This window comes from Ochotona curzoniae, unplaced genomic scaffold (assembly GCF_017591425.1).
Source record: "Ochotona curzoniae isolate NIBS_2020 unplaced genomic scaffold, NIBS_Ocur_1.0 scaffold_2476, whole genome shotgun sequence".
In the NCBI taxonomy this organism is placed as follows: Eukaryota; Metazoa; Chordata; class Mammalia; order Lagomorpha; family Ochotonidae; genus Ochotona; species Ochotona curzoniae.
The window spans coordinates 20,393,595-20,420,910 of NW_024467095.1; the positions used below are offsets into that span (position 1 = coordinate 20,393,595).

The window sequence follows — 27,316 nt, forward strand, 5'->3', positions numbered from 1 at the left end:
CGAGGTGAGATTTCTCATGCTCTGAGTATTTTTTCTTGTTTTGCTTTATTTTGTTACTTACATGTCTGTGATAGAAGAGGTACTTATTAGGAAGCCCCTTGGGGAATGTCCAGGAAATCTTGTAAATGTTTAGACCTGTTAGGAATGACAAGATTTGAACTTGCATCTCCTTAGCAGGAAAACACATTATTAAAATGAAAGTCGATCTCCAGTTCTACAGAAGTTTAGAGGGGAGGTTTATTTTCATAGCACAAAGGTAGCATTTTCCCGTGTTGGATAACTGACAGACTTGAGTAGGAATAATAGTGACTGTTTTTTTTTTTTTTTTTTTCCTCTCTGTAGCTCTAAGAAAAAAGAGCCGGCCCATTTCTTTACTGATGACCATTCTTTTACAAGTCCTTAGAGGCACTTCCACTTGGAGTGCCAGCTCTCACAGGGAAAGAAAAAGAGGAGGGTCAAGTAGCCATAAAACTTTGAAGAAGGGAAGGAAAGAAGCAGAGCATTGTTGCAGAACATAACTGGGAGAGTAGATATTATTTTACATCTACATAAAGGGATTTCCAAATCAACAAGACAAGATTCATGTAACTTAACCGAAACACTCAAATGAGCATGCAACTGGCAGGTTAGAAGCAAAGGCAGGCGAGTCATCAAAACAGAAAGCGTCCTGTCTCAGCCTAGAAGCTGCTAAGGTAGCGACTTCAGGCAGAATCAAGATTCCCTTTCCAGTCATCAGTGTGCGTTTTCTCCTATGAGCAGAAAGCAGCTGATCAAGTTCCACTATTCTTCTCCCCATCGTCCTGAATATCGGCAGGTAAGACCCCATGCTCACCTCCACGGCAGGTCAGTAAGCCACGGGTGGATCTGACCCCTTTGAGAGGTAGCCCCTTCTGGTACATCAAGTCTGTGTATGGGGGGACCGACTAAGTGTTGTTCCCCCGCAACCCGCCACAAGACAGGGCAAGTGGCAGAGAAATAAGAGGGGGACAGAGAATGCCTGGGGGCAAGATGCCTGCTCCTCGTGCGGAGGAACCTGGAAAGGCATGTTGGATCCAACCTTTGTTTTCAGCCTGCAAGGGAACTCTCTCCAGAGCAGAGAGGAAGCAGGCGGTGAGAAGCGTGAGCTGCAGAGTGAAAGAGTGAAAGACAGCTGTGCCTCAAGATGGCTGTTGGTTTCTGCAGCTCTCCATTCAGCTAAAAGGTGCTAATGGTAAAGTTTACTTAACTTATCTATCTATCTACTTATTTATTTATTTTGCACAAAAGCACTGCAAAGCTATGATGAAGAAAATGGAAAATGAAACTGCTGTTCACAACCAGCCTCTCTCTCTCTCTCTCTCTCTCTCTCTCTCTCTCTCTCTCTCTCTCTCGTCCCTGAGGGCTTTGTGTCATCCTTTGGACATGGCGTTTTGAGGAAATCTGCATAACCTTATTCTTTTCCTACTCCCTACCTCTCTCTTGCAGGTGTAATTTATGAGCGATGTTTTCATCTGTCACTGCTCTGTGTTTTTATGACGAGACCAAAAGAAACCACTGAGGGGTCATCCAGCAGAGGAGGGAGGACTGTTCCAAGACCGTCTGTACGACCTGGCAAGATACTCCATGGCTGACCAGGTAACAGGGCTCGTTTGGGTTTCTTCCCTCTGCCCCCCACCTCTAGTTCTACCAGTGTCCATGCCTCCCAGATGAGGCAATTGGATCTTTCTAAACTGTTTCTCAGTCCCTAAGTCAGGACCAAGAGGCAAATGTCCTTAAGGCCCATGTAAGTGCAAGCTGAAAATGTTACATATCTATTTTCAGAACCTGAAGTTTTCAGCAGAATGAGCTAAGACAGTGATTCCTTGGGGATATTAATGAATTTACTTATTTTGTTTGTGAAAAAGTATTTCCAGACATGCATAGAGTGCCCGCTGCACCCACACCCGGGTGCGGATACGGAATTTCCATATATATTCCATAAATATTGCAGGGAAGGGAAGAACTCTTGAATTTCCCATCTCCTGTCACCAAGTCATGGGCTGCCCTTTGAAGAATAAGGCTGCAGATTCTTCATTTGATTTTAGCTCTGCTGAATATGCTACACAATTTGGTGAGAATAATTTCCATTTTTGAAGAGGGGAGGAATATTTTGGAAGTAGAGCTCAAGTTGCTCTGCTCACATAAAACAGTTCTTGGGAGAATCAATTAAAAGCACCTAGTTGGCCAGAATGGAGTTATAAGCAGCAAGGGCTCTGACTTTGACCACAACAGCATGTTGTGGTTTCCTAAGCAGCCGGCCGTTTGTCTTTCTGTATTTTCCTCAACAGGCATCTTGGTCTAATGCTGAAAATATCTGTAGTCTGTAGATATGGATTTTAGTCTCAGCTCATCCACTGATTTGTGACTCCATCTGGCTCTTCTTCTCGCCTCAGTTTTCTCTTGGATAAAATGTAGTGTTCCTTGTCTGCTATCACATCCAATTCCATGTCAACAATCTCTCTGTGTTGTCCCTTCTAGAACAAAATGGAAGGAGAAGATGCCTCCCCCACAGGTAAGAAGGTGCATTGTGTAGGGGTTTTCACATGGGGCAAGGGGCACAGAATCAGCACCGGGGGCGGGGAGGCAGCTTCCCTGGCTCACAATGAAAGGCCCAAGACTGCATTCACCTCTGGACAAATGGAGCTCAGGAGCTAGAACATGTTAGATGTTTTGCTGCTCTGTTCTCAGAGAATGCAACTTGTCCAGACTAGACCTTGTCATCTTGTAAAACAGGGATCAGGCTGAGATGAAAGAAGTGGAAAGTGTGGACTCAAAACACAATCAAAACACTGAATGTCCTGTGGAGTGAGTAGAGAGAAGGTTCTAGGGAGGGTGGAACAACTCAATTCCATAAAGGAAGAATCCCAGGACTCTGTTTAGCAGGATAATTTATTCCACAAACCCTTTCCCAATTTCCTAGATTGCCTATACATGGGTGTCAGGCGATGGGAGCAGAGGGACTGATAACTCAAATAGGCCAGGCTGCTGGTCCCTCTGGGTTCTTTTCCTTCTTATCTGCTGTTTTCTCCAAAGGCACATGGGACTCATTGGCATACCCTGGGTCCCCACAGGCAGAGAAGACAGCTGCACTTCTGGGTCATCACCGTTGAGGATCATCCTGGTGGGCAAAACAGGCAGTGGGAAGAGCGCCACAGGGAACAGCATCCTCTGCCAGCAGGTCTTCAAGTCCAAGCTACAGGCCCAGCCCGTGACCAAGAAATGCCAGCGGGAAGCAGGCACATGGAACGGGAGGAGCATCCTGGTGGTGGATACGCCCCCCATCTTTGAGGCAAAGACCCAGACCCAGGATGCATACCAGCACATCGCAGACTGTTACCTGTTCTCTGCCCCAGGGCCCCACGTGTTGCTGCTGGTGACCCAGCTGGGGCGCTTCACGGACCAAGACACCATGGCAGTGAAGAGGTTGAAGCAGGTGTTCGGGATGCAGGCCCTGAGGCATACGGTCGTCCTCTTCACCCACAAGGAAGACTTGAAGGGCCAGTCCCTGAAGGATTATGTGACCAACACGGACAATGGGGCCCTCCAGGACCTGGTCCTGCAGTGTGGGAGGAGAGTCTGTGGCTTCAACAACTGGGCATCCGGGGAGGAACAGCAGGCCCAGCTGGCGGAGCTCATGGCTGTGATTGCACAGCTGGAGCAGGAGCTCAAGGGCTCCTTCCTCAGCAATGACCTCTTCCTGCAGGTGCAGCAAGGTGGGGAAAGGGTCTGCCAGGGAGACAACAGGAGGAGGTTCCTGGCCAATGTGAAGCAGCAGGTGGAGAAGCAGAAGCAAGAGCTGAAAGAGCATGAGAGCAATTGTGCATTTAAAGCTCTTTTCAGAGTCAAGCGCTGGGTGAATTCACGTTGTGAGCTTTGGCTTACTCTTCTCTTGTGGAGCTTTTTTTTCCTACTAATTTTCTTGATTATATTTTACTATGTTTAGTTCTTGGTGCTGTAGTGACATTTTTTAAAGTCTCACCCAGTGAATCTACTGTTTCCAGACCCTGACTGATTCTGCACCACTTCTGCCTGCCCTTCACCCTTACAGCATCAGCTTTGTTCAGATTTCTGCTGTAGGTCTAAATACTTCCCACTGTCTTTGCCAATACAGCTTCAGAAATGGCCTTGAGACTCCATGTCAACCAATGAGAAGTGCTTATAAGTGCAGTTCATGACTATGAAGATTTCGTTCTGTCCTAGAGGAGACCCGTTGAAAGAGACAGATTGCATTCATTTTCTGGGAATTTATGGATCTGAGATGCATTGCATTTCAGCATCCACTGTGCCACCCGCCCAATATGGAAGGCTTACTCGAAAGCAGATCAGCAATAAAATGAATCTTAGCTCCTGACTCATCAGCCCCAGAGCTTACTTTGTCTTTGGATTTCCAATGATATCAGCCAACAAATGTCAAGCTGCTTGAGCTTTACTTGTATTTGAGCTAGTGAAGAGTTCTTCAGATCACTTTTCATTCTTTAAATCTATGAGGACTTCCATGTTCTGACACTTCTTTTGGGAAAGGCATCCACAATAAACGAACAAGTTGGTCATTTCTTGTTGTGAAATTTCTAAGAAATATTCTCTACTACTAAAATGTCTGCTACTTTGGTAGTTACTTGTAGAACTCAGAGTAAAGCCAAAAGCTGTGATGATTGGGTTATTTTGATGACTAGGAGAGAACAGAGGAAGTATGAGTCCCTGCAGGCAGGGCTTTCTCTGTGTTTGATTCACCTTGTGGAAGGACCCTCAAGAAAAACAGAGTTCACATTTGAATCGTCACCTTTGTCAACACCCCATGGTAAAATGTCCTTGGGGGTCACATACTTTAGGCTCTATTTCCTGGGAAACCAGTGAGTGGGGACATCAGCTGGGGATTGGGTAGTACTGCTCATGGTGAAAGTGACTCCTCTGTGGTGGATAATGCCTGCATTCGGAGAGGTGGATATGAGCACCCACATGCCTAAGGGAAGGACATTCTGTGAAGGGAGGGTGGGAACACCCATTGTTTGCTGGGCAGATCAGCACCAGCACATCCTATATTCAACCTAGTGTCCCTCTGAGGGGGCCACTGGAGTGAAAGAAGCCATCCTTGCCCTTCCCCCATATCACGGTCAGTGGCCACCGTGCTCAGCTTCTTCTTTATTTTCTCCCACAGTCAGCCCCTCCTCTTTGTCCCCCTTGCTGCAGAGACAGTGCGGGTGCTAGTTGCCAATCTATGGAATTTTTCCTCTGAATGTTACTCCTTTCCTCAGATTTTTATAATTCAGCCACCACAGTGCTTCCACACCTCTTTCTATGTATATCAAACTGCTCCAAAGGGCTCCAGTGACTCTCTGACACTTAGGAGGCAATCACTGAACCCCTGAGAGTGAGACATGGGCACTGCCTCTGCCAGGCCCCTCCCTCCTTGCACCTGCTCATTCCCATCTCCCTTCCATGAATCGGAGGGGCAGGCGCACTCATCATCACCCCATCTGGAAGTGGGCTGCTCTATTTTCTGCTGACATCAGTTCCATAAGAGAAACCTTCCCTCACACCTCATTTTTTTAGGCCTTCATCCCTCTACTCCATAGTTAGCGTTGTGGAGCAGAAACTTAGCATCTATCTCACATTCCTGGTGCTGGCAAGGACACTGACACCCAGCACTCATATAAAACATGTTTGGGGAGCTGAGTTGAAAGAAGTCAGGAAAGTGGCAGACCAAGTTTCTTAGAACAGTTTGGGAACACTGCCCTGAGCAGGTACTCCTGGGCTGGAGAACTCAGAGTTCCTTAGGGTTCCCAGTGTTTGCAGGGCTAACCCATATACCTCCTATCCGTGTTTGGAAGGAGTTCCTCTCTGGGTGCAGGTGTCAGAGCCACAGAGCCCAAGCCAGAAGCCCCCTCACTAATGGTGGGGCTGCAGAATGGCAGAATGCTGAATCACAGTTCACTGACCAACATGATCCAGGACTAGCTACTGACCCATCTGGTCCTAGCTTATCCAGGATGGCTGGAGTTTCCCTTCCAGGGAACAGAGGTGTAGAGGGCGGGGAAGGTGCTGTTAAAAGGGACAAGATGCAGCACAACGGCCCGTGTGACACTGTTCATCTAGCTCCCTGCTTCCTCTGAAACCCTATATCTGCTCCTCTTCCACCCCACGCCTGCTTTGTTTGCTTTACTACCACTTAAAACCAGAACCCCACCTCTCCCTCAGATTTTCTCGGACATCCAATGTGACGACCTGTGGTTACTGACTGGGGGGGTCAAGATATTGCATTGCAGTGTAGTCTGATTGACAACGGGAGCTGTGCTATCAGATGACCCTCAGTCTCTCAGCCCTGGGAGCTCAGCGGGGCTTTTACATTTCGAAGTGGTCGACGAAACCAGAGAAAGAATCACACTTCATTCTCAGATGCAAAAATTATAAGGCATTTGAAATTTACTCGTCTTTAGGTTTAATGAGGCAGTCCATGTTTTTGTTTTTTAAATTAAAGATTTATTTATTTTAAACAAAAGTCAGAGAGAGAGAGAGAGAGGAGAGAGAGAGAGGGAGAGGTGAGAGCTGAGCTGATCTGAAACCAGGAGCCAGGAGCTTCTTTCAGGTTTCCCATATAAGTGCAAGGTCCCCAAGGTCATAAGCAGGGAGCTGGATCAGAAGTGAAACAGCAGGTACTAGAACTAGTATCTCTATGGATACGCCACTGTGCTGGGCCCTGTTCATGTTTTCCAAAGGATATATCTTAGAAAGCAGGTCCCAGGGACCAGATACTCTCAAACCATCGCAGTTCAGCACTTTCTCACTTGAAGTCCCTGCAAGTACTGTGGCTCAGGCTTCCAGTCACCATTGCCATTAAAAAAGAAAAAAAACAAAGATGATATATTTTTCTTCAGATTTTATTTACCTAAAAGCACTTGAAAGAAATCAGATGACATATCTGATGCCAAAAAGAGCCCGTGAAGATGAAACTGGGTGACAAGCAAACACACCGAGAAGGAGATGGTGGTCCGGGACAAACAGCAGTGAGGGCAGGAAGCACCTGAAAATGCTCAGCACTCACAAGGAACTCATCTCTTCACTAAAATGGCAATGAAAATCACAACGCATATAATGAGGAAGGCACACAAGATAAGGTGAGACCTCGCCCAGTGCTTGAGTCTGAGAAGAGCTCTCAATGCACAATTGCTCTCATGCTCTTTCAGCTCTTGCTTCTGCTTCTCCACCTGCTGCTTCACATTGGCCAGGAACCTCCTCCTGTTGTCTAGCTGGCAGACCCCTTCCCCACCTTGCTGCACCTGCAGGAAGAGGTCATTGCTGAGGAAGGAGCCCTTGAGCTCCTGCTCCAGCTGTGCAATCACAGCCATGAGCTCCGCCAGCTGGACCTGCTGTTCCTCCCCGGATGCCCAGTTGTTGAAGCCACAGACTCTCCTCCCACACTGCAGGACCAGGTCCTGGAGGGCCCCATTGTCCGTGTTGGTCACATAATCCTCCAGGGACTGGCCCTTCAAGTCTTCCTTGTGGGTGAAGAGGACGACCGTATGCCTCAGGGCCTGCATCCCGAACACCTGCTTCAACCTCTTCACTGCCATGGTGTCTTGGTCTGTGAAGCGCCCCAGCTGGGTCACCAGCAGCAACACGTGGGGCCCTGGGGCAGAGAACAGGTAACAGTCCGCGATGTGCTGGTATGCATCCTGGGTCTGGGTCTTTGCCTCAAAGATGGGGGGCGTATCCACCACCAGGATGCTCCTCCCGTTCCATGTGCCTGCTTCCCGCTGGCATTTCTTGGTCACGGGCTGGGCCTGTAGCTTGGACTTGAAGACCTGCTGGCAGAGGATGCTGTTCCCTGTGGCGCTCTTCCCACTGCCTGTTTTGCCCACCAGGATGATCCTCAACGAGGTGGATGTTTCAGTCCAGTTATCTTCCACTACGCCTATGAAAAAAAGAAGGTTTTGTTTCTTTTAAGTTATTGATTAAGACTTTGGGGATCAGGATAGCTATCCCACAGAAGGCATTGATCTCCTCCCCAGAAACAGCAGCATCCTTGATGATGTCTAAAGTGTACGTAGAACTGGGGCACCTTTGGGAAGCCCAGGCTTCTACCTGTGGCTGGAGTGTCAAAACTGCAATGGTTAGGAGATGACTCAAGCACTTCACCTGGATCGTGGCAGCTACAGTTTTTATGAGAAAAAAACCATTTTCTGTGCTTTTCCCTGAATGTCTTTTTAGCCAGTTCCACACAGAATTGTTCAGTCAATAAATGAGATTTGAAGGAGGCAGGGTATGAGCAGTCGCAGATGAGAAAATGAGCATCTGTCTTTTCCTACAGAATAGCAGGCACACATGCATAGAGGAACCCAATCCATTTATTTGAAGCTTCAGGGTGAGGGAAATCTCTGACCTAGCTTGAGCCCTAGTGTGAGCTGGGCCAAAGCCAGTTGGATCTGTGTTTTGGATGGGGAGTGAAGATGACCGCAGGCAGTGTGAAGAGGCAGCTTGGGATTGATTCAAGGCTATGTTGCCAAGGAAAGCAGATGCATGTGTATTGGAAAAAACATGTTTGAATGAAGCACAACAAATCATGCTCAGATTGGTGTTGGAAAGGGTTACATGGAGTCAGAGCTAAAATCTTCAGGCATGGAGGCAGTAAGAACCTGGCACTCTCTAGAATTCTTAGGAACTCCAGTGTTTTTAAGTTCCTAAAATACAGGGTGCTGAACTCTCTGCCATTGTCCATACCCTCAATGCCAGGCCACGCTTCAATAGCAGAATGATGGACTTATGACTGTTTATGAAGGACTATACTATTATAATAATATAGGGAAAATCAGTGTGGGTAGGAGGGAATTTGGGGAAGGAAGAAGGGATATCCAACAGCCTGTGGAATTGTATCATAAAATAAGAAAATCAATTAAAAATATTATGTATTTTGTGCCTTCTATTCTCCACTGGTCCTTCCTGTTCTTAAGTATTTTGAAATGTTTTATAGCAAACACGATTGTTAAATCTCGAAGGGGAAGTTTAATGTTCCTTTTTGTGTCTTTTTCCTAGTTTATTACTTTTTATGTTTTAATTTTTTAAAAGCTAACGATAGGCAAAGAAAGAGAAACCATGTTGTCTATTTGATTCCAGATCCTCCAATCTTGAGTTTCATTTCCTTTCTATATTTCTCATAAAAGGTCTGCAGGGAAGAACATCAGGTGAGTGCATGCACCTGTGTGTGTGTGTGTGTGTGTGAGAGAGAGAGAGAGAGAGACAGAGAGAGAGAGAGAGAGAGAGAGAGAGAGACAGAGAGATGAGAGCGAGCGAGAGAGAATGAGCTGGTGAGTGAATGAGCTGGTGAGTGAAAGAGTGAGTTACATGCTGCATGCCCAGGGAAGTAAAGGACAAATGATAATTTATCCTCTTTCATTTAGAATTATGGCCTATATCACTGTACTTGAGGTGTGGGGCAGGGAGGGAAGACAGTTACTGTCTCCAAATGTTGGAAGCTCTTGAGGACTCTCTTACCTTCAGCCATAGCTCCATATTGGCCTTTCTGAAATCCTTCCATTCTCTTCTGGAAAAAAAAAAATAGGAAAAGAATAAGAAGCCAATGTGTGTGGGAACTGGTGGGGCCTAGGAACACCTGAAGTTAGATACAGAAGGACAATGATCCTAGTTGAGCAATTTCCACTGTGAACTTTCCAGCTCTTATTTTAAGCATACCAGGTGATGCGAGGCTACGGTAACACAATGTGCTATTGCTCCATTTTTTTGTCAGCTTGCACGAAAGCAGGAAATGTTTTGAAGCAAATCAGTTGAGTATCTCCCCATATCTGAAAGACAGGAAATGAAGGAAGCATTCCTCTGTGGAACTGAGGGTGGGACATTCTTCCTCACTCCTTTGGATCAGGGTAGAACTTGCCAGAATCAGAAAAAAAAAAAAAAAGCCTTGTGGTAAATTACATTGGTTTGTTTGGAAAATTAGAAATTCTCAGTCTCAGTAACTTTTGTGTTAAATGTGAATTCCTTTGACAAAGGGGAACACACAATGTAATTGGAGAGGAAGAATGGGGACAAGGGCTGATGTCGAAGGAAGCAGTGGAAGAGGTTGGAATGTGGCCACTCTCCCACCCTGAGCAGTGGTGGGGAATGAAGCAACACTCAGGGCAAATTCCACATAAACTCATATCCTTTCCTGGGCTTAAAGGTCCTAATATCCCAATAAAGATCTTTTTGTTTGCTAACAGAGTTGTGCAGACATCGGTATGGGTACTGGCATAAACATATCCTTCCAAGGAGGCACACTACTATATTTGGTCTTGGAAAGGTGAGATGGGGAAAGGCACAGGGTACAGCAACGAAGACGTCACTTTGGTTGCTACCCTCCCATATTAGAGCACCTGTCCTGGCTCCACTCTGCATTCCAGCCTTCTGCTGGATGTGCGCCTGGGATGGAGCAGATAGTGGCTTAAAGTCTTGGGCCTCTGTCACTCAGGTGGGAGGCTGTGCTGAGCTCTGAACTCCTGGATTTAAATTGGCACAACCCTGGATAGTGTGGGGATTTGAGAATGAACCTGCAGATGAGAGATCTCTCCCTATGTCCCACTGTCATTTTTTTTTTAAGTAAATGTGTAAGAGGAGCAATGAGAACGTGATACATAGCGATCATTAAGATGAACTCCTACACTGTGCTTTCCTTATTCTTCTATACAGATGCTGTGGTTATGAAACAAACCTTTTAAAGAGATAAATTCATAGAAAAATATAGCCAATACCATCTGCCATAGCAAACATAGGCATTTTAGACAGCTGCAGCCATTCTGTTTGGTGAATGAATTAAAATGTCACCCAAATAGGTTGCACTTTCCTATTTTTTCCTAATCAGTTTCATTCTATTCCTTCCATTGCCCTTTAAGACAATCAAGTTTTTACAACCACTTTTCTTGTGTATTTATTCGATTTATTTTTCTGCATACGTGTGTATCTATGTACAGCATGTGGCACTGTTTCTGTACTTTAAAATTTCCTAAGTGAAATTATTTGTGTTATATTTTATGTGTGTTATTAACAAACATGTAAAATCCTCTGAAATATTTGATTGTGACTTACTGCAAACAGCACCCACCTCTATTTTTCATTGTGCATCTGTACACATATGTACCTCAAAGATATACGACCAGCTGTTGACAAATATGACTCAATGAAGACTGTACTAGCTCATGTTTGTATAACTCATATATGGGAATTCCCTCAAAATTTCCTTCACAGGCTCTTAATGATAGTAACACTTCCAATTTTTAGTCACTGTTATGGACATAAAGGAGGATGTCTTCATTTGATTTTAACTTGTTCTATATTGATTACCAATGAATTCAGAAACACTTTCTTAGCTTACTTTCTGTTTAGGTTGCATCTGTTGCTTCTAGCTTTTGTACATTTTCTTGCACACAATGAGTTTTCTTGGTCCTGTTTAAGCAAAATGATCCATTTTCACATTATCGCAATGTATTGAGACAGCCCGTTCCTTCCACTCCTCTCTTGCCACCTCCTCTCTCTCCTCTCACATTCTCCCCACTCTTCCTCATCTTTCTCCTCTCCTCCTATCTCCTTCCCATCCTCCCATTCAGCTTCCTCTCTCCTTGCCTTCTGATATAGAGGTAAACATTCTCATCCCATCTCCCATATATAATTCTCATCTCTGATAAATTCTATCTCAGCTGTCCCTAAAACTCCTCAAATCCTCAGGCATCTTTTCCATTTTAATTGACCATTTCTGAGATTTGGAGTCAACATATTGGTATGGTAAAGACAATGGCTGCAGTGGTGATGTTGGCAATGAACTTCATCATCCTCTGTGCAGTCATTTATAATTTCCAATTTTTATCAGTTCTTTCAATTGCTCTCCTCAATCCCCAGTGATGCAATCACTTTAAACAACCATAATTAAACTTTCTGTCAAAATAGTATGAAAGTGAGTAGTAGGTGAGCTGCCAATGTCGCACATTTGCTTTGGAGGTAAAAATTCTCAAATATCTCCGTTAAACACGTTATTTCAAATAGGCAGATACATCTCTGGAACACTGAATACAGCACTTCCTTCCATGGTTGGGATGCAGGCTGTTGTTGATGAATCAGAAATCTGGTTTAAAACTTACACAGAGAATTGTACTGCAAAACACTTAAAAATGATTATTCAAAGATAAAACTGCTGGGGAAGGGTGGGAGCCACTATGAATGAAAATATTTCAGCAAAAGAAAATTGGGTATTTTAAACTGTCTTCTCCACGTGACCTGAACAAAGCAACGTGACTGTCACAAAGACCAGCCAGGGTCACGTGTACATTAGTCAGGTGCGGAAAGCAGTTGAGTGGGTCAGGCTGCAAGGGGAGACCAAAGGCCCATGGAGGAATAAATGGGGATTTTTACTTTTTTTTTTTTAAGACTTTCTTGAAAAGAAGAATAATGGGCACACACATGTACAAACACAAACATACAAAAATACCTGCGGGGGGAAGAGAGAGAGAAAGAGAGAGAGAGAGAGAGAGAGAGAGAGAGAGAGAGAGAATGATAATGAATCTTTCATGCACTGGTTCACTCCCCAAATGACTGCAACAACTAGGATTGGCCGAAGCCAAAGCCAGGAGCCCAGAACCTCATCTGGATCTGCTGCTTAGGGACACAGGGGCTCAAGTACCTGGAGCATCTTTTGTTGGTTTCCCAGGTGCATTAGAAGGGAGCTGGGTCATAAGCACAACGGCCAGGACTCAAACTGGTGCTAAAAAAATTTGGGCCGCTGGAATCACAGGTGGCAGGTCAGTCTTTTGCACCAAAATGTTGGCCCGAGAAACAGATTGTTTAGCATATATTAACAAATCATCAAGTGTCCAGAGATAAATCAGGAAAGATTCTAATCAGACGCTAAAATGGGTCACAGAAAAGATATTAAAATGACTGGAAAGCACAGTCCAGATCGGCAGGGATGTAATGCTTGCTGACTTGCAGAACAGATGAAAGTAGGGAACTGAGAATGGAGACAGGTTCCTCTCTAAAGGGAAAATTCCACTCAACAGGGCCCAGGGTCATTTGGCAGGAGGTGTGCAAGCGAGATATAGCAAACCCAGACAGGGACAGTAGCAGGGTCCAGCTGAAGGAGGAGGTTGAAGGAAATGAGCATAAAGTACATTTTGGCTGAACAATTGTGTGAACTTGATGTTATCCTGATGATACTTTTATTTTAATCACAAGAAGAGTTGAGTCTCTCATGCTGCTTTTGGAACAATGAAATGACTAGTTTTCTTTTTTGTTGATAGGTATCTATCACAGCCTGCCCCAGTACCTCTATTTCCAGGAATTCAGACCACATTTTCTTAAGAATTCCACAGCAGAGTGGGGTGACTTGGGTTCACAGTAGCCTGCTAGATGATACATGGACAATAACATGAGTGAGAAAGGAGCTCCCAGGCTCCAACACAAGATAGACGAAGGGGCACTGCTGATCACCCTGCTTTGATCAGTACATGTTGTAGTGAAATGTCACACTGTAGCCTGTAAATGTGTAGAAGTCTTGTTAATAAAAAAATTGAAAAAGTCCATATTTAGGGGTTCAGTTCCTGTAATTCAATAACAAGTTCTTGCTGTAAGGCTTGCCTAACAAAGGCATCATTTGCATATGCCCTGAGCAGGTGTAACACCCTAGAGCATGTCATAGAAAGAAGGGAGATAGTGGGACAGCATTGGGGTTGGTTTATAAGAAGGCCAAGGGAGCACAAAGGAATCTTGTATGGGATTGAGGCTCATGAGGATGTGGAGCCCTAAGAACCCATGTCCCACCCCCAGGCCTCGGCCTCTCTGGGACTTAGTGCTTGGGTCAGGGTGGAGGATTCTGAGACATTCAGAGTGAAAAATGGGGAAGAATCCCCCGGCCCTGTTTGTAGAGCTCGGGAAGGCCAATGGTCCTCTGGGAGTGTCAGTTTTCTCTGTCAAACAGGGCGAAAGGATGTCATCTAGTTTTACTCTCAGAGTTTTGTGAAGATCCTCCCAACAAAGTAAGAAGAAGGAGATGGGCAAGTTCCCCCACCCAGTCCCCTCTCCTAACGGAGAAATGGGGCAGCTGTGAATGCAGGGCGAGGGATTTCAGGGCTGCTAGCACATTGAATAGGGCCATACACCTGCGTGTCCCAGACGCTCAAATACTGTTCTGGGTTACCGACGCGGCGCTCCGGAAACAGTCCAAGAGCATTAGTAGCCCCAACGGCATTGATCCTTCCCATCCAAAAAGTCGCAATGAACACACCCGGGCTCCTTACCGGCAGCGGCATCAGGTCTGTCCTGCGGTCAGGGGCGCTCAGGGAGGCGAAGGGGAACAGAAGTGGCTGCCAGGTCCCAGTGGGGGCGGGAACAGAGCTGAGCAGGGCAGCTCAGGAGAGGCCACTGAGCATCAGAAAGGAAGACGAACGAACAAGGAGGACGTAGGGTGCTCCGCCACCCCCGCCTCACCTCTCCCTGCAGCCTGGGAGCCAGAGGGCTGGCTGGGCAACCACTGGAGCAGGACCCCTGCAAGCAGCGGAGCGCACGGGTTGAGCTGCCTCCTGGACCGATCGCTTCCTGTCGGAAGGCTGCCCTGGGCCAGCTTGCCTCCTCCTATTTCCTTTCAATGACTGTTTAAAGTAAGCAGTCTTAGGAGGAAGCAGTCACGAAGAGAATGACAGATCCTGTGCCCTTGTCCCAAGGGGCATAAAAAGCTTTCTTATTGCCTGTAGGTTCTAGGGTTCTGGGACAGTTGCCCACCCAGCTGGTACCTGTCACAGAAGCATGGGGGACCTCGTCTCACAGTTCTGGTTTTAGAACGTTCCAGCTAACCTGGGATGGGAAGGCATTGCTGAGCCTCTGAGGTCTGGCCAAGGCTCTCTGTGGGCCTGAATCCCTGCGTCCTGGAGACATTGTGGGGTTTATGGGCAGGCTTATTTGGGTAGGTGCTGGAATGGGATGGTGGCATCTGTTTCTCAACAGGTTGCACATTTAGGGCCAAGAGCACTGAATGTAGGCGATTAGGAGCTCAGAAACACACCCCAGGTGGGGCAAAGGTGGGTCATGACTAGAGAGTCCCCGCATTGTCTTCTGACATTTGACACAAGCCGAGGCACATCATGACAATTGGCTAAGAGGTTGCGGGGAAAAGAATTGAAAACAAACACTGAAAAACCCAGGTCGGCAGAAGAGCAGTGGAGCAGGCTGCCAACTGTGTCATGGGCAGTCTGGTAAAAAAAAAAAAAATGTCAAAGATAGCAATCTCACCTTGTCGTTTTGCTCTGCGGATTCTCAAAGTCAACCAAAACCAGTGCTCAAGAGAGAGGACTTGGCCACACTGTTTTTCACACGGAGTCTTCCTAAATTGACAGTGAGCAAGCAAGCGTGGCTAAGAGCCATTGCCCAGGAGTGAACTCCTAGCCTAATCACAGGAGGGAGGCCTGTGGGCTAGAGAAGTGAAGTGAGGACCTAAGTTAGGCTCCTACTTTGCCACAGAGACTAGCAGATGTAAATGTAGATATTTACATTTCAAAGAATACAAAGGATGTATCCCAGGTTCTAGGGGGAAAAGCAGGCCCAGGTAGTAAAACTGATAAAAGCTTTTAAAAAGATTTACACCTGAAAGGAGCAGATAAAGGATTCACACCCGAGTTTCCTAGGGAAAAGTCTTAAAGAAGAGCTGTAATCTCCAGTTCCTCCCACGCATCCTTTTCTCCACCAGGGGAAATTATTTCTTATGTTTGCTTTTTATTCCACTTACACTTTCTAATTTTCGAAGGCTTTCAACCTGGTGCCACTCATAATTTGTGGGACACATTTCATCCTTATTCAATATGGACCCAGTACGGTCCCAGCAAGCAGCTGGAATTTCTTAAAAAGCTGTTTGTTTGTTTGTTTACAGCTTAATACTTTATTATTGAGATAACATCTTCTAAATTTATATCACAGTCAAACACTTAATGCTCTACTAAAAGAATTCAAGAAACAAAAATAAAAGACCGTAGTTCAGCAGGAAATTAAGCAAGGGTTACGAGCAATAATGAATAGAATGTTCAGAGGGGCTGGCGCGATGGCTCACTGGTTAATCCTCTACCTCCAAGTGCCGGCATCTCATATAGATGCCGGTTCATGTCCCAGCTGCTCCACTTTCCATCCAGCTTCCTGCTTGTGGCCTAGGAAGGCAGTAGACGATGGCCCAAAGCCTTAGAACACTACACTCGTTTCTGGCTCCTGGCTTTAGATGGTCTTAGCTCTGGCCTCTGCAGACACCTGGGGAGTAACCAGAAGATGGAAGATCTTTCTCTCTGTCTCTTCTCTCTGTAAATCTAAGTTTCCAGTAAAACTAAATAAATCTAACCCCCCCCAAACCCCAAGAGTTGTCCAACCTCACTCTCTAAAGCCAATTTTTAAAGTCAGAAAAATCAATCAAATTGTAGTAGTATATAATTCCTACCAATTTATTTTAGAAAATTGACAGGCAGATTCACATAAAAATCTTATTATAAACAGGTGAGCATGCACCTTTGCAATGAATTCTAAATTCATTTAATTCTAGACATTCCAAAATTCCTACCTCCCTACCTCAGATGCTCTGCCTGGATTCCCCAACGTTTTATTTATGTGCTTCTAGAACCTCAGCTAAGGAGTTAATGGATTGATGCTCCCATTCTAGATCAATCTTCTCTGCCCTCTGCTAACACTTCCTGGGCTCTTAAGGCTCAAAGATCCCCAGAAGGTCAAGGATGTGAGGTGCAGACTGGCTGCATCCGCTTCCAGGGTGAAATCAAGAGACTCTGTGCTAGAATCTAACCTTAGAAAGTGCTAGAGGGGCTGGCCAATCCTGCCCTTTCTTTTGGGTGGTGATATGTGTTCCGGCTGCTCCGTATCCAGATCCCTGTCTATGGCCTGGGAAAGCAGCGAAGAGGGGTGCAAGTCCTTGGGCCCCCACACCGACACAGGAACCAGTTCATGGCTCCTGGCTTTGGATCAGCTCAGCTCTGGCCACTGTGGTCACTGGGAGAGTGAAGCAACTGATGTAAGATCTTTCTCTGTCTCTCCTTCTCTCTGTAAATCTGCCTTTCTAATAGAGCTTTAAAACGAAAGTACTAGAACCAAGCTTTAGAAAGTGCTAGAAGTATTTACTGATAAAATGAAGAAACACACTTCTTAAATGTTCTCACTGTTCTCTCATGTGCTTTTGTAGTTACACTTGGTGCTAGAAGAGTAATGTCAGGGTTCAGACAGTTTCAGACAGCAGCAGTGTAGAGACGTGGGCAGACCCAGGTTTGAAGGTATTCCCAAGACTGGCCTTACGGTGTCTTTTCCCACACCCTCCCTGCATTCCTCTGTTCAGATTTACAACAAACTCTGAGGCTCCCTGGAGATATTGAACACCAAGAAGTTGGCCATTTCCTCCTTGTCTGACATTAAAATCAATCCCGTTAGATTCCTGGGTAGGAAGATCGGCTAATCATTCCCTTTCCAGCTACCCACTGCTTTATTTCCTACTTCCTTCTTCACCAGGCCTCTTTAAACACTACAAAACCCGATCAATCGGTGTTGAAAGCAGGTCTTCACACACCCCAGGGCACCTGTGTCCCCGTGTTCTCTTTGTGATTCTTTATGGGTGTAGAGATCTGGGTATGCTCGTTTGTGATGGAGATCTGTTTTTGTGATGTAGTGGCACTGTCTCTAGCCGTTGTGAAAATCAGCTGTATTCCGGTGCGGGGGATGCCACAGCCACATCTCTGGAACATTTTGTGCAGTCACCTTCCCTGCTCACTTAACTGCGATCCCAGAGACTCTGTGTTTTGCCTGTGAATTTCTGTTTGAGACAGACGCTAGAGAATTCCTTTCTTCCAAGAGGGGAAGGGAGCTGGAGTGAGAGCAAGTGTGGCATTTACCATTTTATGTTGTGCCACGGTGGTGGGCTTCTCCAGTGACACTTAGTCTGACCTGGCCAAAATTTGACTGCATCTAGCACTAAAAGTCATGTCTCCTGTGAAATTTGTCAGTGTATTTCAGACTGAAACTGTCACCAGAAGTTTCCTAAATTACTTCATGTCTGTTCACCCCACCGTTTGACTTCTGTTTATCCATCTCCTCTCCCTATTACAGGAAGGTTATCCTTGAGCAAGAACCGTGGGAAATTACAAAAATGAAACCTTGAGTTAGAACGGGAAGAAGCGAAACCAAATGCTGCAGTGGTTTCTCTTCCTTGTGTATTTTCACTCTATGAAGAAATTCAGGCACAGGTGCGTGTGCCAACATTTAATTCATTCCTAGACTGCTGGGGTGCACAGAAAGGGTAGATGCTGAGGTATTTTCCTCTTCAGCCCTCAGGGAGGAAAAAAAGGGACACCCAGAAACCTGAAAGTGGCTGGTGGCCCCAGGACAATTGCCTCTGGCTAAAGGAAACTCCATCCTTGGCATACTGAGCTGTGACAAATGCTGTCATGTGGGCCTTGGCGTGATAACATTTGGAAGCTCTATTTTCACCTAATACACAAAACGGTGCTGTCTGGGTCTATGTTCCTTTTAGCATTTGACGCCATCAGTAACTTCATGCACTATCTTGGCATGCACATGATAGTGCTGCATATCCCTGGTTCCTTCTTCTCTGAGCGCCTTAGGCCTTACACACGCTCAGGAAACTGTCAGACTCTGCCTTGGCCAGCACCCGTGGCCAGCACGGTCTCTTGTAAGTGATCAGATCAGCACTCTGGGAACTATATCCATGAATTTTCTGACTATCGGATCCATTGACTCAGAGGCAGGACTTCAGTGACTGCTTATTTGCACAGCATTGAGTTGGGATAAAAAGTAAATGTAGGGCCCGGCGCGGTGGCGCAAGTGGTTAAGGTCCTCACCTTGCACGCCCGGGATCCCATATGGGCGCCGGTTCTAATCCCGGCAGCCCCGCTTCCCTTCCAGCTCCCTGCCTGTGGCCTGGGAAAGCAGTCGAGGACGGCCCAAGGCTTTGGGACCCTGCAACCCGCGTGGGAGACCCGGAAGAGGCTCCTGGCTTCGGATCGGCAAAGTATCGGCCCGTTGCGCTCAACTTGGGGAGTGAATCATCGGATGGAAGATCTTCCTCTCTGTCTCTCCTCTCTGTATATCCGCCTTTCCAATCAAAAAATAATAAAAATAAATCTTTAAAAGTAAATGTAAAGTTCATTTCTCTGCAGAGAGGTGCAGGGGGTTAATTTGCATAAGATGTGGTAGAAACGGTTGAGTGCTAACATAAGCAGTCATGCAGCAGGCCACGACACCCTGTGGTTTTTCAATGAAAACCTCAGCTTTTAGCTGCCATCAGCCTCACGGAAACTTGCACGCACACATCAGCTGATTGAAAGTTCAACTTCCAAAAGATTTAATTTCTATAGAAGAGAAAGGCAAAAAAACAAGTGTACTTGTACACAGAGAGACCTAGAAGAATCTCAGAAATCACCAAGGCTGGTTCTCTTCCTCCCACTCCACGTTACTGGCATGGAGACCAAGGTGCAAAGCAGTGATTGGTTTTAAGATCACTTCTGTTATTTTCAGTACATCATGTGAGATATAAGTCAAAGTTCTACTTTGTTGTTGAAGTCTTCATCTGACTTTTAGAGTTTTTGATCTCTAAGTTTTGTGCTTTTTGCTCAAGATCTTTATCTCTGCCAAATTTCTCGTGCACCACACACAATGACTTCCTAATTTGATTTAATTGTGGTCTCTCATGTCTCTGACTATTATACACATTCTTTACAGATTCTTTATGAGACATTTCATTAGTTTCTCTTTTTATTAGAGTCTAGGATTACTGGATTCCTTTTGGAGCATGATATGCCTTTCTGTTTCATTGATTTACACATATCTGGCAGTTCAAGTGTCTCTATCATTTTTAAAGGATGACTTTTGGGAACTGAAGCCTTTTTCCTAGAAGGGTCTCCAGGAACCAGTTGTGTGTGTGTGTGTGTGTGTGTTTGGTGAGTGGTAAGCAGTTCTGTTCAGTTCCCCACAACACATTCTACGAGCACGTGGAAGCCTTGAGAAGCAGGGAGTTCTGAGAATAGTACAGAGTAACCCCACTTGGAAGTAAAACACCCCAAGTACCTGAACTTAAAGCAAAGTGAGAAAATTAGAAGCAAGGTAAGAAAATTTGTAGTAAAAAAAAATAATTAGGCAAAGAATGCCATTGAAAAGTAAGGTACAAAAACAGTTAGGAGCCAAACTAGTAACTGTAACAAAATGCTCAAAACATGGGGAGATATCTGCTTAAAGAAATAGAGAGGTAGGGGACAAATTCAGCAAAATCTCAAAGATACTTTATTGATTGGAGAAGTACAAATCTTGCCTGAGGACCAGTGTTTGGTCCTCAGGCAAGCTGTTCCCATGGTGACTCTTTTTTTTTTTTAAAGATTTATTTTATTTTATTTTTTAAATTATTTTTTTATTGGAAAGGCGGATATACAGAGAGGAGAGACAGAGAGGAAGATCTTCCGTCTATGCCGATACAAAGCCAGGAGCCTCTTCCGGGTCTCCCACGCGGGTGCAGGTTCCCAAAGCTTTGGGCCGTCCTCCACTGCTTTCCCAGGCCACAGGCAGGGAGCTGGAAGGAAAGCGGGGCTGCCGGGATTAGAACCGGCGCCCATATGGGATCCCGGGCGTGCAAGGTGAGGACCTTTAACCACTTGCGCCACCGCACCGGGCCCTCCCATGGTGACTCTTACCAGGTCTGGTGTGAGGTCCCAAACATGGCATCTTACTCACAGCTGCAAATATAGGATGGGTTTTAAGTCTTTAGACATAAATCATCTTTTTTTTTAAATAGATAGCTATTAGGTTATGTCTTTTTAAAAATTTCTCTGGAAAAGGTCTTTTAGAAAAGCAGGAGGCCAGGATTTCATTTGATCTCACATATGGGTGGCAGGGACCCAAGCGTTTGAGCCATTATCTGCTGCTTTCCCAGATGTATTAGCAAGGACCTGGATCAGAAGCAAAGCAGTTAGAACCTGAACTGGATTCTAATTTGGGATGCTGACATCGTAAGCGATAACAACCCACTGTGCCACACTGACCACAGCATCATTATTCTTAAATAAAATAAAGGGCTGATTTAAATACCAGCACTGCAATACTGTGAGTCAATCTGCGAATTGTGATAGCTCAGTGACAGGTGGGGAGTAGATACAACAAGGACACATTAGACAAAGGGATGACTCATGTCCCAGGCCGGACAAAGTGAGGTGAGATTTTTATCTTGCTGTTCAGAACAACATGCTATTTATAACTTATGAATTGTTCACTTCTGTATTGTGAATTATTATTCCTTTTAATAATTTCCAGCTACAGTTGGCTGTGGGTAACTGACACTATGGTATGACTGTGTGTCCATGTGTTGTTATTGGGCATGCCCAAAGGTTATTGTGCATAAGATCTAAAGTCATATGCTGCCACAAACTTTATAATTTACTTATTATTTTATTGCTTACTTCATCATACTCACAAAAAACATGACATTGTAAAGAAGAAGAGAGTTTTTAGGCAAATGAAACTGCCTTTATAAATTTGAAAATGAGTATAATGTTTTACAGCTTTCAGAATATATTTCACTGCAAATAGTAACTTTAAAGATAATTTGATTCATCAGTACAGTGACATGTCACAATTTTAAAAATTGCACAGAATACCATATATATCAGGCAACTCCCCCTGGTTGACAGGGGAGTGCCTCCATATCAATAACAGAGGTAAATAAATGATAATGTGTAACTATTACCTAGGGGTCTTGCATTCTAGTCCAGTGGTCTTTCTCAAAATTGTCATCAACTTTTTGGGTATAATAAACAGTAAGCCACAGAATAAATTGCACACACTAAACAGCAAGCTGTACAACAAATTGAACACGCTATGCAATGCACAAACTAACAGAATGAGCAACCTGACATACAACTGAATACAGAAGAAAACCCACCACTGTATTTTGATTAGGGTTCGTTTGAGGTGATTGGCTTCAGTCATAGCTGTGGAATGTCTCTGAGTTTCCATGTACTTCACAAGATTCTCCTTGAAATCCTTGCATCTCTCCTCTGACTCAGCAGATCCACCTTTAGTTCCTCCAATTAAGCCATACAACTCATTGGTGTAGTAGTCACCCTTTTTCTCCTCCACCAGGCCCTCAATCAAGTCCATCAGCTCCTTCACTTGGTTGTCCTGATCCCTTCCTTTAGCATGGTTATTAAAGGCACAGACTCGCCCCCCACATGCTTCCACCAGCTTGCTTAAGGCATTGTTGTCTGAGTGATGGATGTAGTCCATCAAGGAGCCCCCACTGAGATCTTCTTTCCGTGTAAAGAGGACGATTGTGTGTCTCATGGCAGCCTCTCCAAAGATCTCCTTCACTCTGTGTACAGCCTTCTGGTCCTGGGGGGTGTATCGGCCCAGCTGGACCACCAGGAGCAGCACGTGGGGTCCAGGAGCAGAGAGTAAGTAGCATCTCCATACCTCCTTACACAGGGGTTCAGCAAGGTCCTTCCCAGAAAACAGATCTGGTGTGTCGATAATGACCACTTCTCTCTCCCCCCAGCTTCCCTGACTTTCCCTGCAAGTCTTAGTCAAGGCCTGGGAACTCAGCCTTGACACAAACACCTGTTTCCCAAGGATGCTGTTCCCTGTGGCACTTTTGCCGGTTCCTGTTTTTCCCACCAGGATGACTCTAAGTTGTGATCCTCTGGTGTGTTGGCTCTTGGCACAGGGTTCTGTTCAAGGCAAGTTCAGCATGAGTTACTGCTATACTGATTAAGACAAGTGAATTTTTCAACAACACAAAATTTTCCATGTTATGGGAAAAGGCGTCCTCATAAGCTGTTTTATTTAAGATACAAAACCTCACTGTACTGTCAGATAAAATTAATTATGTGTTTTGAAATGTCTCAGTTTTCTAGGACTACAAGGTACTGCCATGTTTGATGCTGATGCTGGAAAAACATCTTAGAGGAATGAAATAGATTTAGATTTTGAATTGCATTTTCACCATATAAAGCTTACTTGAATCTGTCACTCCCAGGATTTCAAAGATGCATTATCTCGACATATGCCTCTCCAAGGCTGAGGAGGACAGGAATCTTGACTTGCTAGAGAGACAATGTCAGACTTTCATCCAGGTGGGTGCTTATGTACCAGTTCATAGGACATTGCACGCTGTCACATGGGCTCATCTCAGGGCAAGGAGATAGCATCTTGGGCAAATGTAGGTGCTACCCTGTCCACAGGAGCCAATGTCTCTTGTAATAATTCCATGGCTTAGCTTCTAGGTTCCATGAAAGAGCATGAAATTTAGGTCCAAAGAAGCCCAAACCATAGATTCATATCACATATGATATGATATTGATAGCTCTTCCAATCTATGTTAAATAAGGAAAAGTTATTTTCATCCCAGGTCAAGCAAGAGGAGTCTCAAGTTAAGAATTGGCATGGCATATGATACTTGTGGAACTACAGAAACTTGCAAACGTACCCAAGTGTGGTAAAGAGAAAAGAATTCTTGGGGAAAAGTAAGCAGAGGCACCTGGAATTTGGGGACATATGTAAGCGTGGACACTGTTACCTACTTCTTCGCTGGAGAATTCTACATTCAGAAAGTGCTGGTTAGAGCCACTAAGCAGATTATTTTGAAAAGCAAGCAGCAGCCTATTCCCTTGGAAAAAGTGAAGGCAATAGAAGTTAACTAGACATTGTCATCCCGATGAGACCCTGCCCAAAGGGAGTGTTCAACAGTGTAAGTATGCTTGGGAGAGCACCAAGGGAAGGAGCAGAGATCTACTTAATATCATCCACAGTGCACATCTCCTATTCCTGCAGAACCTCTAGCTTCCTCACATTGCACATTTGGATCCCAGCCATGGTGAAGTGCAGGATGACCATTCAGGATCAACTAAGTGACAAGTACAAAGACCGCAGGATTCAACAGCTCTGCCCTGCTTCTTCTATCATTCCCTCTCCTCCTGACTAAGAAAAAAGAAATCATGGGATGGTTGAAGAGGCAGAGCTGAAAGGGAAAGAAGACTTCCAGGAAGTCCTGGGGCTGGTTTGACATCAAACTGGGCTGAGCAATTTGAGCCTTGATCAAAATGTCCTAGTTACTTGAGCAGGAGATGGATAACTTATTGGAAAGAAACAGAGCAAAGGACATGGCAAGAGAGACGTCCAGACAGATAAGGGATCTCGCTTAGATGTGTAGTTTTGTTTCTGATAGAAGATTGTAGTTTATTTTGATCTGCTGGTGTGGTGGTGGGGATGTAGAATAATGTCTCTAACCCTTTATATATTTTACCCAGATATCATCAGAAAGAGCAAACCACACAAAACAAGGAAGTCACTTTCTTACCAGAGCGACTGTGTTTGTTTTGGTCCATTGGTGTTCCTAAGTAACAGAGAAACAAGAAATTATTTTTTTTCAGTTTTTAACCATGAAGTATCTTTCTATTTCCAGATAGCTGTCTTTCAATTGCTTACTCATCACCGACAAGCTGGGTGAGAAGAATATGTGTCCCTCACTCCAGGAATTGAGAAGTGCACTCATTTGTAAACCTTGCCTGCTTATCTCCAAGCTCAGCTTTCCTCTGGGTTCCTTCTTCTCTGGTCACATGCTCTTCTCTTTTCGCGGCTTCCTTTCCAGGGTCCTTCCCCTAGATCTGAGGTTTTGTGTCTTCTTTGGTTCTCTTGTCCTTCTTCCCACCTCAATCCTTCCCTTCTTTCTCTAACTCTTCCCTTCCGTTTGAGATTTTGCTGAAAGACTCAGTGAACATGAAGATTGACTCTAGGAAAGTACATAATCTTGGAAGCCAGAAACTCATTTCATTGAATCCATCAGTTACTCAGACTTTCCTTATTCTCCAGCAGCTGCTGCTGCTGCTGAAGCACTATAGGCTGCCGACTTTTCCTACGTGGTGAGAAGCATTCATTTATTTTCACCATGTGGTTTCGACTTATAGCCACATGGTAAGGCTTAAGCTCTTCCCAATTAGCATCTCCTGTTGGCCAGCTGAGGAAATCTTTGGTCAGTAATGTGCAAAATCATTTCATGAAGTTATTTTCTGAACATTCGCTTAAACTTCTGTAAATTGTCTCCCTTACATTTGGAGAAACTTATTCTTAAAAAGAGAAAATTTTCTTGAAAAAAAAAAATCTAGACATTAACGCTGTGGAGGTTTAATAGTATGGACTTACCCGATTAACTGTCCAAAGAAGTGGACAGAAGTCTGTTTAAAATTGTGGCCCTCTAGCTCAGCTCGAAGAGAAAAAGAAATGAAACAGAAACTCCACTTTGCTTTCTTCCTCTTTTTAATCTCCGCTGAATTTCCTAACTGCAAAAGAGCCCTTCCATGCTGCTGTATTTGAAATTCTCATGTATGCTAGATGTAGAAAATAAATGAGTCAAACGTGAAATTTGATCAGTAGTCATTTACTACCCTGTTGAACAACCTTCTCTTCTCAAAAGTGAAAAAAGAGTATTTGAATGATGTCATTCAGGCAATAAAGGCAGTGATGCCTGGTAAACTGGTAGATGGATTCCTTTCCACCTGGTGTGTCCCAACAGGCGGAAGTTTACCTAACACTACTACAAACGGCAGTACACCATTATTGCTGCCCGTTTCTTCGGATTGTTTCCTGTGCAATTTCTTGAGCACTTAGACAATATGACACTGGCAACTGCTGCTTCATATCAGCAATCTATTTGTAACATTTGGACAAAAAAAAAAATAGAATAGGCTAGGTGATTATGCTGACATACTGGTAGCTTATCATAGATTTGGCAGTAACCGGGCCCAGGATGCCTGCCTGCTATTAGCTGTTTTTCTCTCAGCAGTGTAAAACTTACCTAGGTACAATACAACCTAGGCCATTGCCCCTAACTGGGGTCAACATAGTTTTAAAGATTTCCCTTTGTTTTTTTCTGAACAAACCTTTCATTCTCTTACTTCCTGCCCATTCTAAACCCTATACCATAAGCAGCCTACAAACATTTCTTTGCAGCCTTTACCTGTGGGTGAGTGATGTTAGTACAGCCTTCAGTGAGGATAAGGTAGGAATAAGGTAGAGGTGAGGAACGGCCAAGGTTGAGTGAAGGAACACTTTTATTGTAGACTATGGATTCACACTCTCATGATTCAAGTTCATTTTCGAAAGTGGGTCAGGCCAAAATAATAGACCATAGATTTCTTGTGGTCATATTGAGATGCATTTGATAACGGCTCTGTGGTTTTTTATGAAGAGTTTTTTTTTTTTAATAAACAGCAGTACTGTTAAAAAAAAAAAAAGCCCAGCAAAACTGGTAGAACATTCTGTGATGATGGAAATGTTTAATATCTACATTGGGGTCCGGCATGGTAGCCTAGCGACTAAAGTCCTCACCTTGAACGCACCTCCCATACAGGCACCAGTTCTAATCCTGGCAGCCCCGCTTCCCATCCAGCTCCCTGCTTGTGGCCTGTTAAAGCAGTCGTGGACGTCCCAAAGCCTTGCGACCCTGTACCCATATGGGAGACCTGGAGGAAGTTCTTGGCTCCTAGCTTCAGATTGGCACAGCACCGGCTGTTGCAGCTGTTTGGGGAATGAATCAGTGGATGGAAGATCTTTCTCTCTGTCTCTCATACTCTCTGTATATCTGACTTTGTAATAAAAATAAATAAATCTTTTTTAAAAAAGTTGCAGTAGCCAAGTTGGTAGCCACTAACCACCTGTGACTACCAAGCACACACAATGTGGTTGATATGAAAGAAAAACTGAAGTTCATATTTTTTAAAAAAGATTTATTTTATTGTTTTTATTTGAAAGGCAGAGTTAAAGTTACACAGAGAAAAAGTGGGACAGAGCTCTTCCACCTGTTGGTACATTCCCTAAATAGCTGCAGTGGCAGAGCTGAACTGATTTGAAGCCAGGAGCTTCTTCTGGGCCTTCCACGTGGGTGCAGGATCCCAACGACTTGGGTCATACTGTGATTCTTTCCCAGGTCATAATCAGAAGGCTGGTTTGGAAGTGGAGCAGCTGGGACACAAATCAGTGCTCATATGTATGGGATGTTGGCAGAACAGACAGAGGCCCAGCTTGGTATGCCATGGTGCTGGAATTCTAGTTCTATCTGTTAAGGCAATATAATTTTGGGGCCCAACAGCGTGGCCTAGCGGCTAAAGTCCTCACCTTGAATGCGCTGACCCTATTCAACCCACACTCATAGCGCATGGAAACAAAACAGTTGTCGGTGGTGAGCTGAAGGTGTGGTACCTTTGATGTGAGATGCTACACTGGTTCCTCTGTTCACAACAGGATT

At 44.8% G+C, this 27,316-nt stretch overlaps 3 protein-coding genes across 16 annotated transcripts; 1 reads left to right on the forward strand and 2 right to left on the reverse strand.

Moving 5' to 3' along the window:
- The first annotated feature begins 260 nt into the window (after positions 1–260).
- On the forward strand, positions 261–4,568 carry LOC121170783 (GTPase IMAP family member 5-like). 9 transcript variants are annotated; one of them, XM_041002073.1, is made up of 6 exons: positions 262–814; positions 1,070–1,210; positions 1,465–1,614; positions 1,970–2,089; positions 2,497–2,530; positions 3,052–4,568. In XM_041002073.1, exons 4-6 carry the CDS (start codon positions 2,014–2,016, stop codon positions 3,959–3,961), a joined length of 1,020 nt encoding a protein of 339 aa, XP_040858007.1. In that variant the 5' UTR covers positions 262–814; positions 1,070–1,210; positions 1,465–1,614; positions 1,970–2,013; the 3' UTR covers positions 3,962–4,568. The 9 variants fall into 9 exon arrangements, with proteins under 9 accessions (XP_040858014.1, XP_040858007.1, XP_040858013.1 ...); XM_041002080.1 differs by lacking the exon at positions 1,970–2,089 and having other exon boundaries at positions 261–814; XM_041002079.1 differs by lacking the exon at positions 1,970–2,089 and having other exon boundaries at positions 3,090–4,568.
- Positions 4,569–6,877: 2,309 nt separating this feature from the next.
- Positions 6,878–24,395, reverse strand: LOC121171018 (GTPase IMAP family member 5-like). 5 transcript variants are annotated; one of them, XM_041002545.1, is made up of 4 exons: positions 14,286–14,595; positions 11,375–11,445; positions 9,505–9,553; positions 6,878–7,927 (listed from the first exon to the last, which is right to left on the reverse strand). In XM_041002545.1, the coding sequence occupies exons 2-4, from the start codon at positions 11,390–11,392 to the stop codon at positions 7,065–7,067; spliced, it is 930 nt and encodes a 309-aa protein (XP_040858479.1). In that variant the 5' UTR covers positions 11,393–11,445; positions 14,286–14,595; the 3' UTR covers positions 6,878–7,064. The 5 variants fall into 5 exon arrangements, with proteins under 5 accessions (XP_040858479.1, XP_040858480.1, XP_040858483.1 ...); XM_041002546.1 differs by lacking the exon at positions 14,286–14,595 and adding an exon at positions 12,674–13,781; XM_041002549.1 differs by lacking the exons at positions 11,375–11,445; positions 14,286–14,595 and adding an exon at positions 24,374–24,395.
- On the reverse strand, positions 21,453–25,316 carry GIMAP2 (GTPase, IMAP family member 2). 2 transcript variants are annotated; one of them, XM_041002540.1, is made up of 3 exons: positions 25,216–25,316; positions 24,374–24,409; positions 21,453–22,745 (listed from the first exon to the last, which is right to left on the reverse strand). In XM_041002540.1, exons 2-3 carry the CDS (start codon positions 24,399–24,401, stop codon positions 21,763–21,765), a joined length of 1,011 nt encoding a protein of 336 aa, XP_040858474.1. In that variant the 5' UTR covers positions 24,402–24,409; positions 25,216–25,316; the 3' UTR covers positions 21,453–21,762. The 2 variants fall into 2 exon arrangements, with proteins under 2 accessions (XP_040858474.1, XP_040858475.1); XM_041002541.1 differs by lacking the exon at positions 25,216–25,316 and adding an exon at positions 24,498–24,995.
- Between the last annotated feature and the right edge of the window lie 2,000 nt (positions 25,317–27,316).

Excerpts from the sequence above, each read along its gene's own strand:
- LOC121171018 (XM_041002545.1), bottom strand. Across the intron at positions 7,928-9,504 it reads ATATGGAGCTATGGCTGAAG|GCGTAGTGGAAGATAACTGG; the intron begins GTAAGAGAGTCC and ends TTTTTTTCATAG.
- LOC121170783 (XM_041002073.1), top strand. The coding sequence starts at position 2,014 with ATGGGCTGCCCTTTGAAGAATAAGGCTGCAGATTCTTCATTTGATTTT. Across the intron at positions 2,090-2,496 it reads TGAATATGCTACACAATTTG|AACAAAATGGAAGGAGAAGA; the intron begins GTGAGAATAATT and ends TGTCCCTTCTAG. Across the intron at positions 2,531-3,051 it reads AGAAGATGCCTCCCCCACAG|GCACATGGGACTCATTGGCA; the intron begins GTAAGAAGGTGC and ends TTTTCTCCAAAG.
- GIMAP2 (XM_041002540.1), bottom strand. The coding sequence starts at position 24,401 with ATGGACCAAAACAAACACAGTCGCTCTG. Across the intron at positions 22,746-24,373 it reads AAACAAACACAGTCGCTCTG|AACCCTGTGCCAAGAGCCAA; the intron begins GTAAGAAAGTGA and ends TGCCTTGAACAG.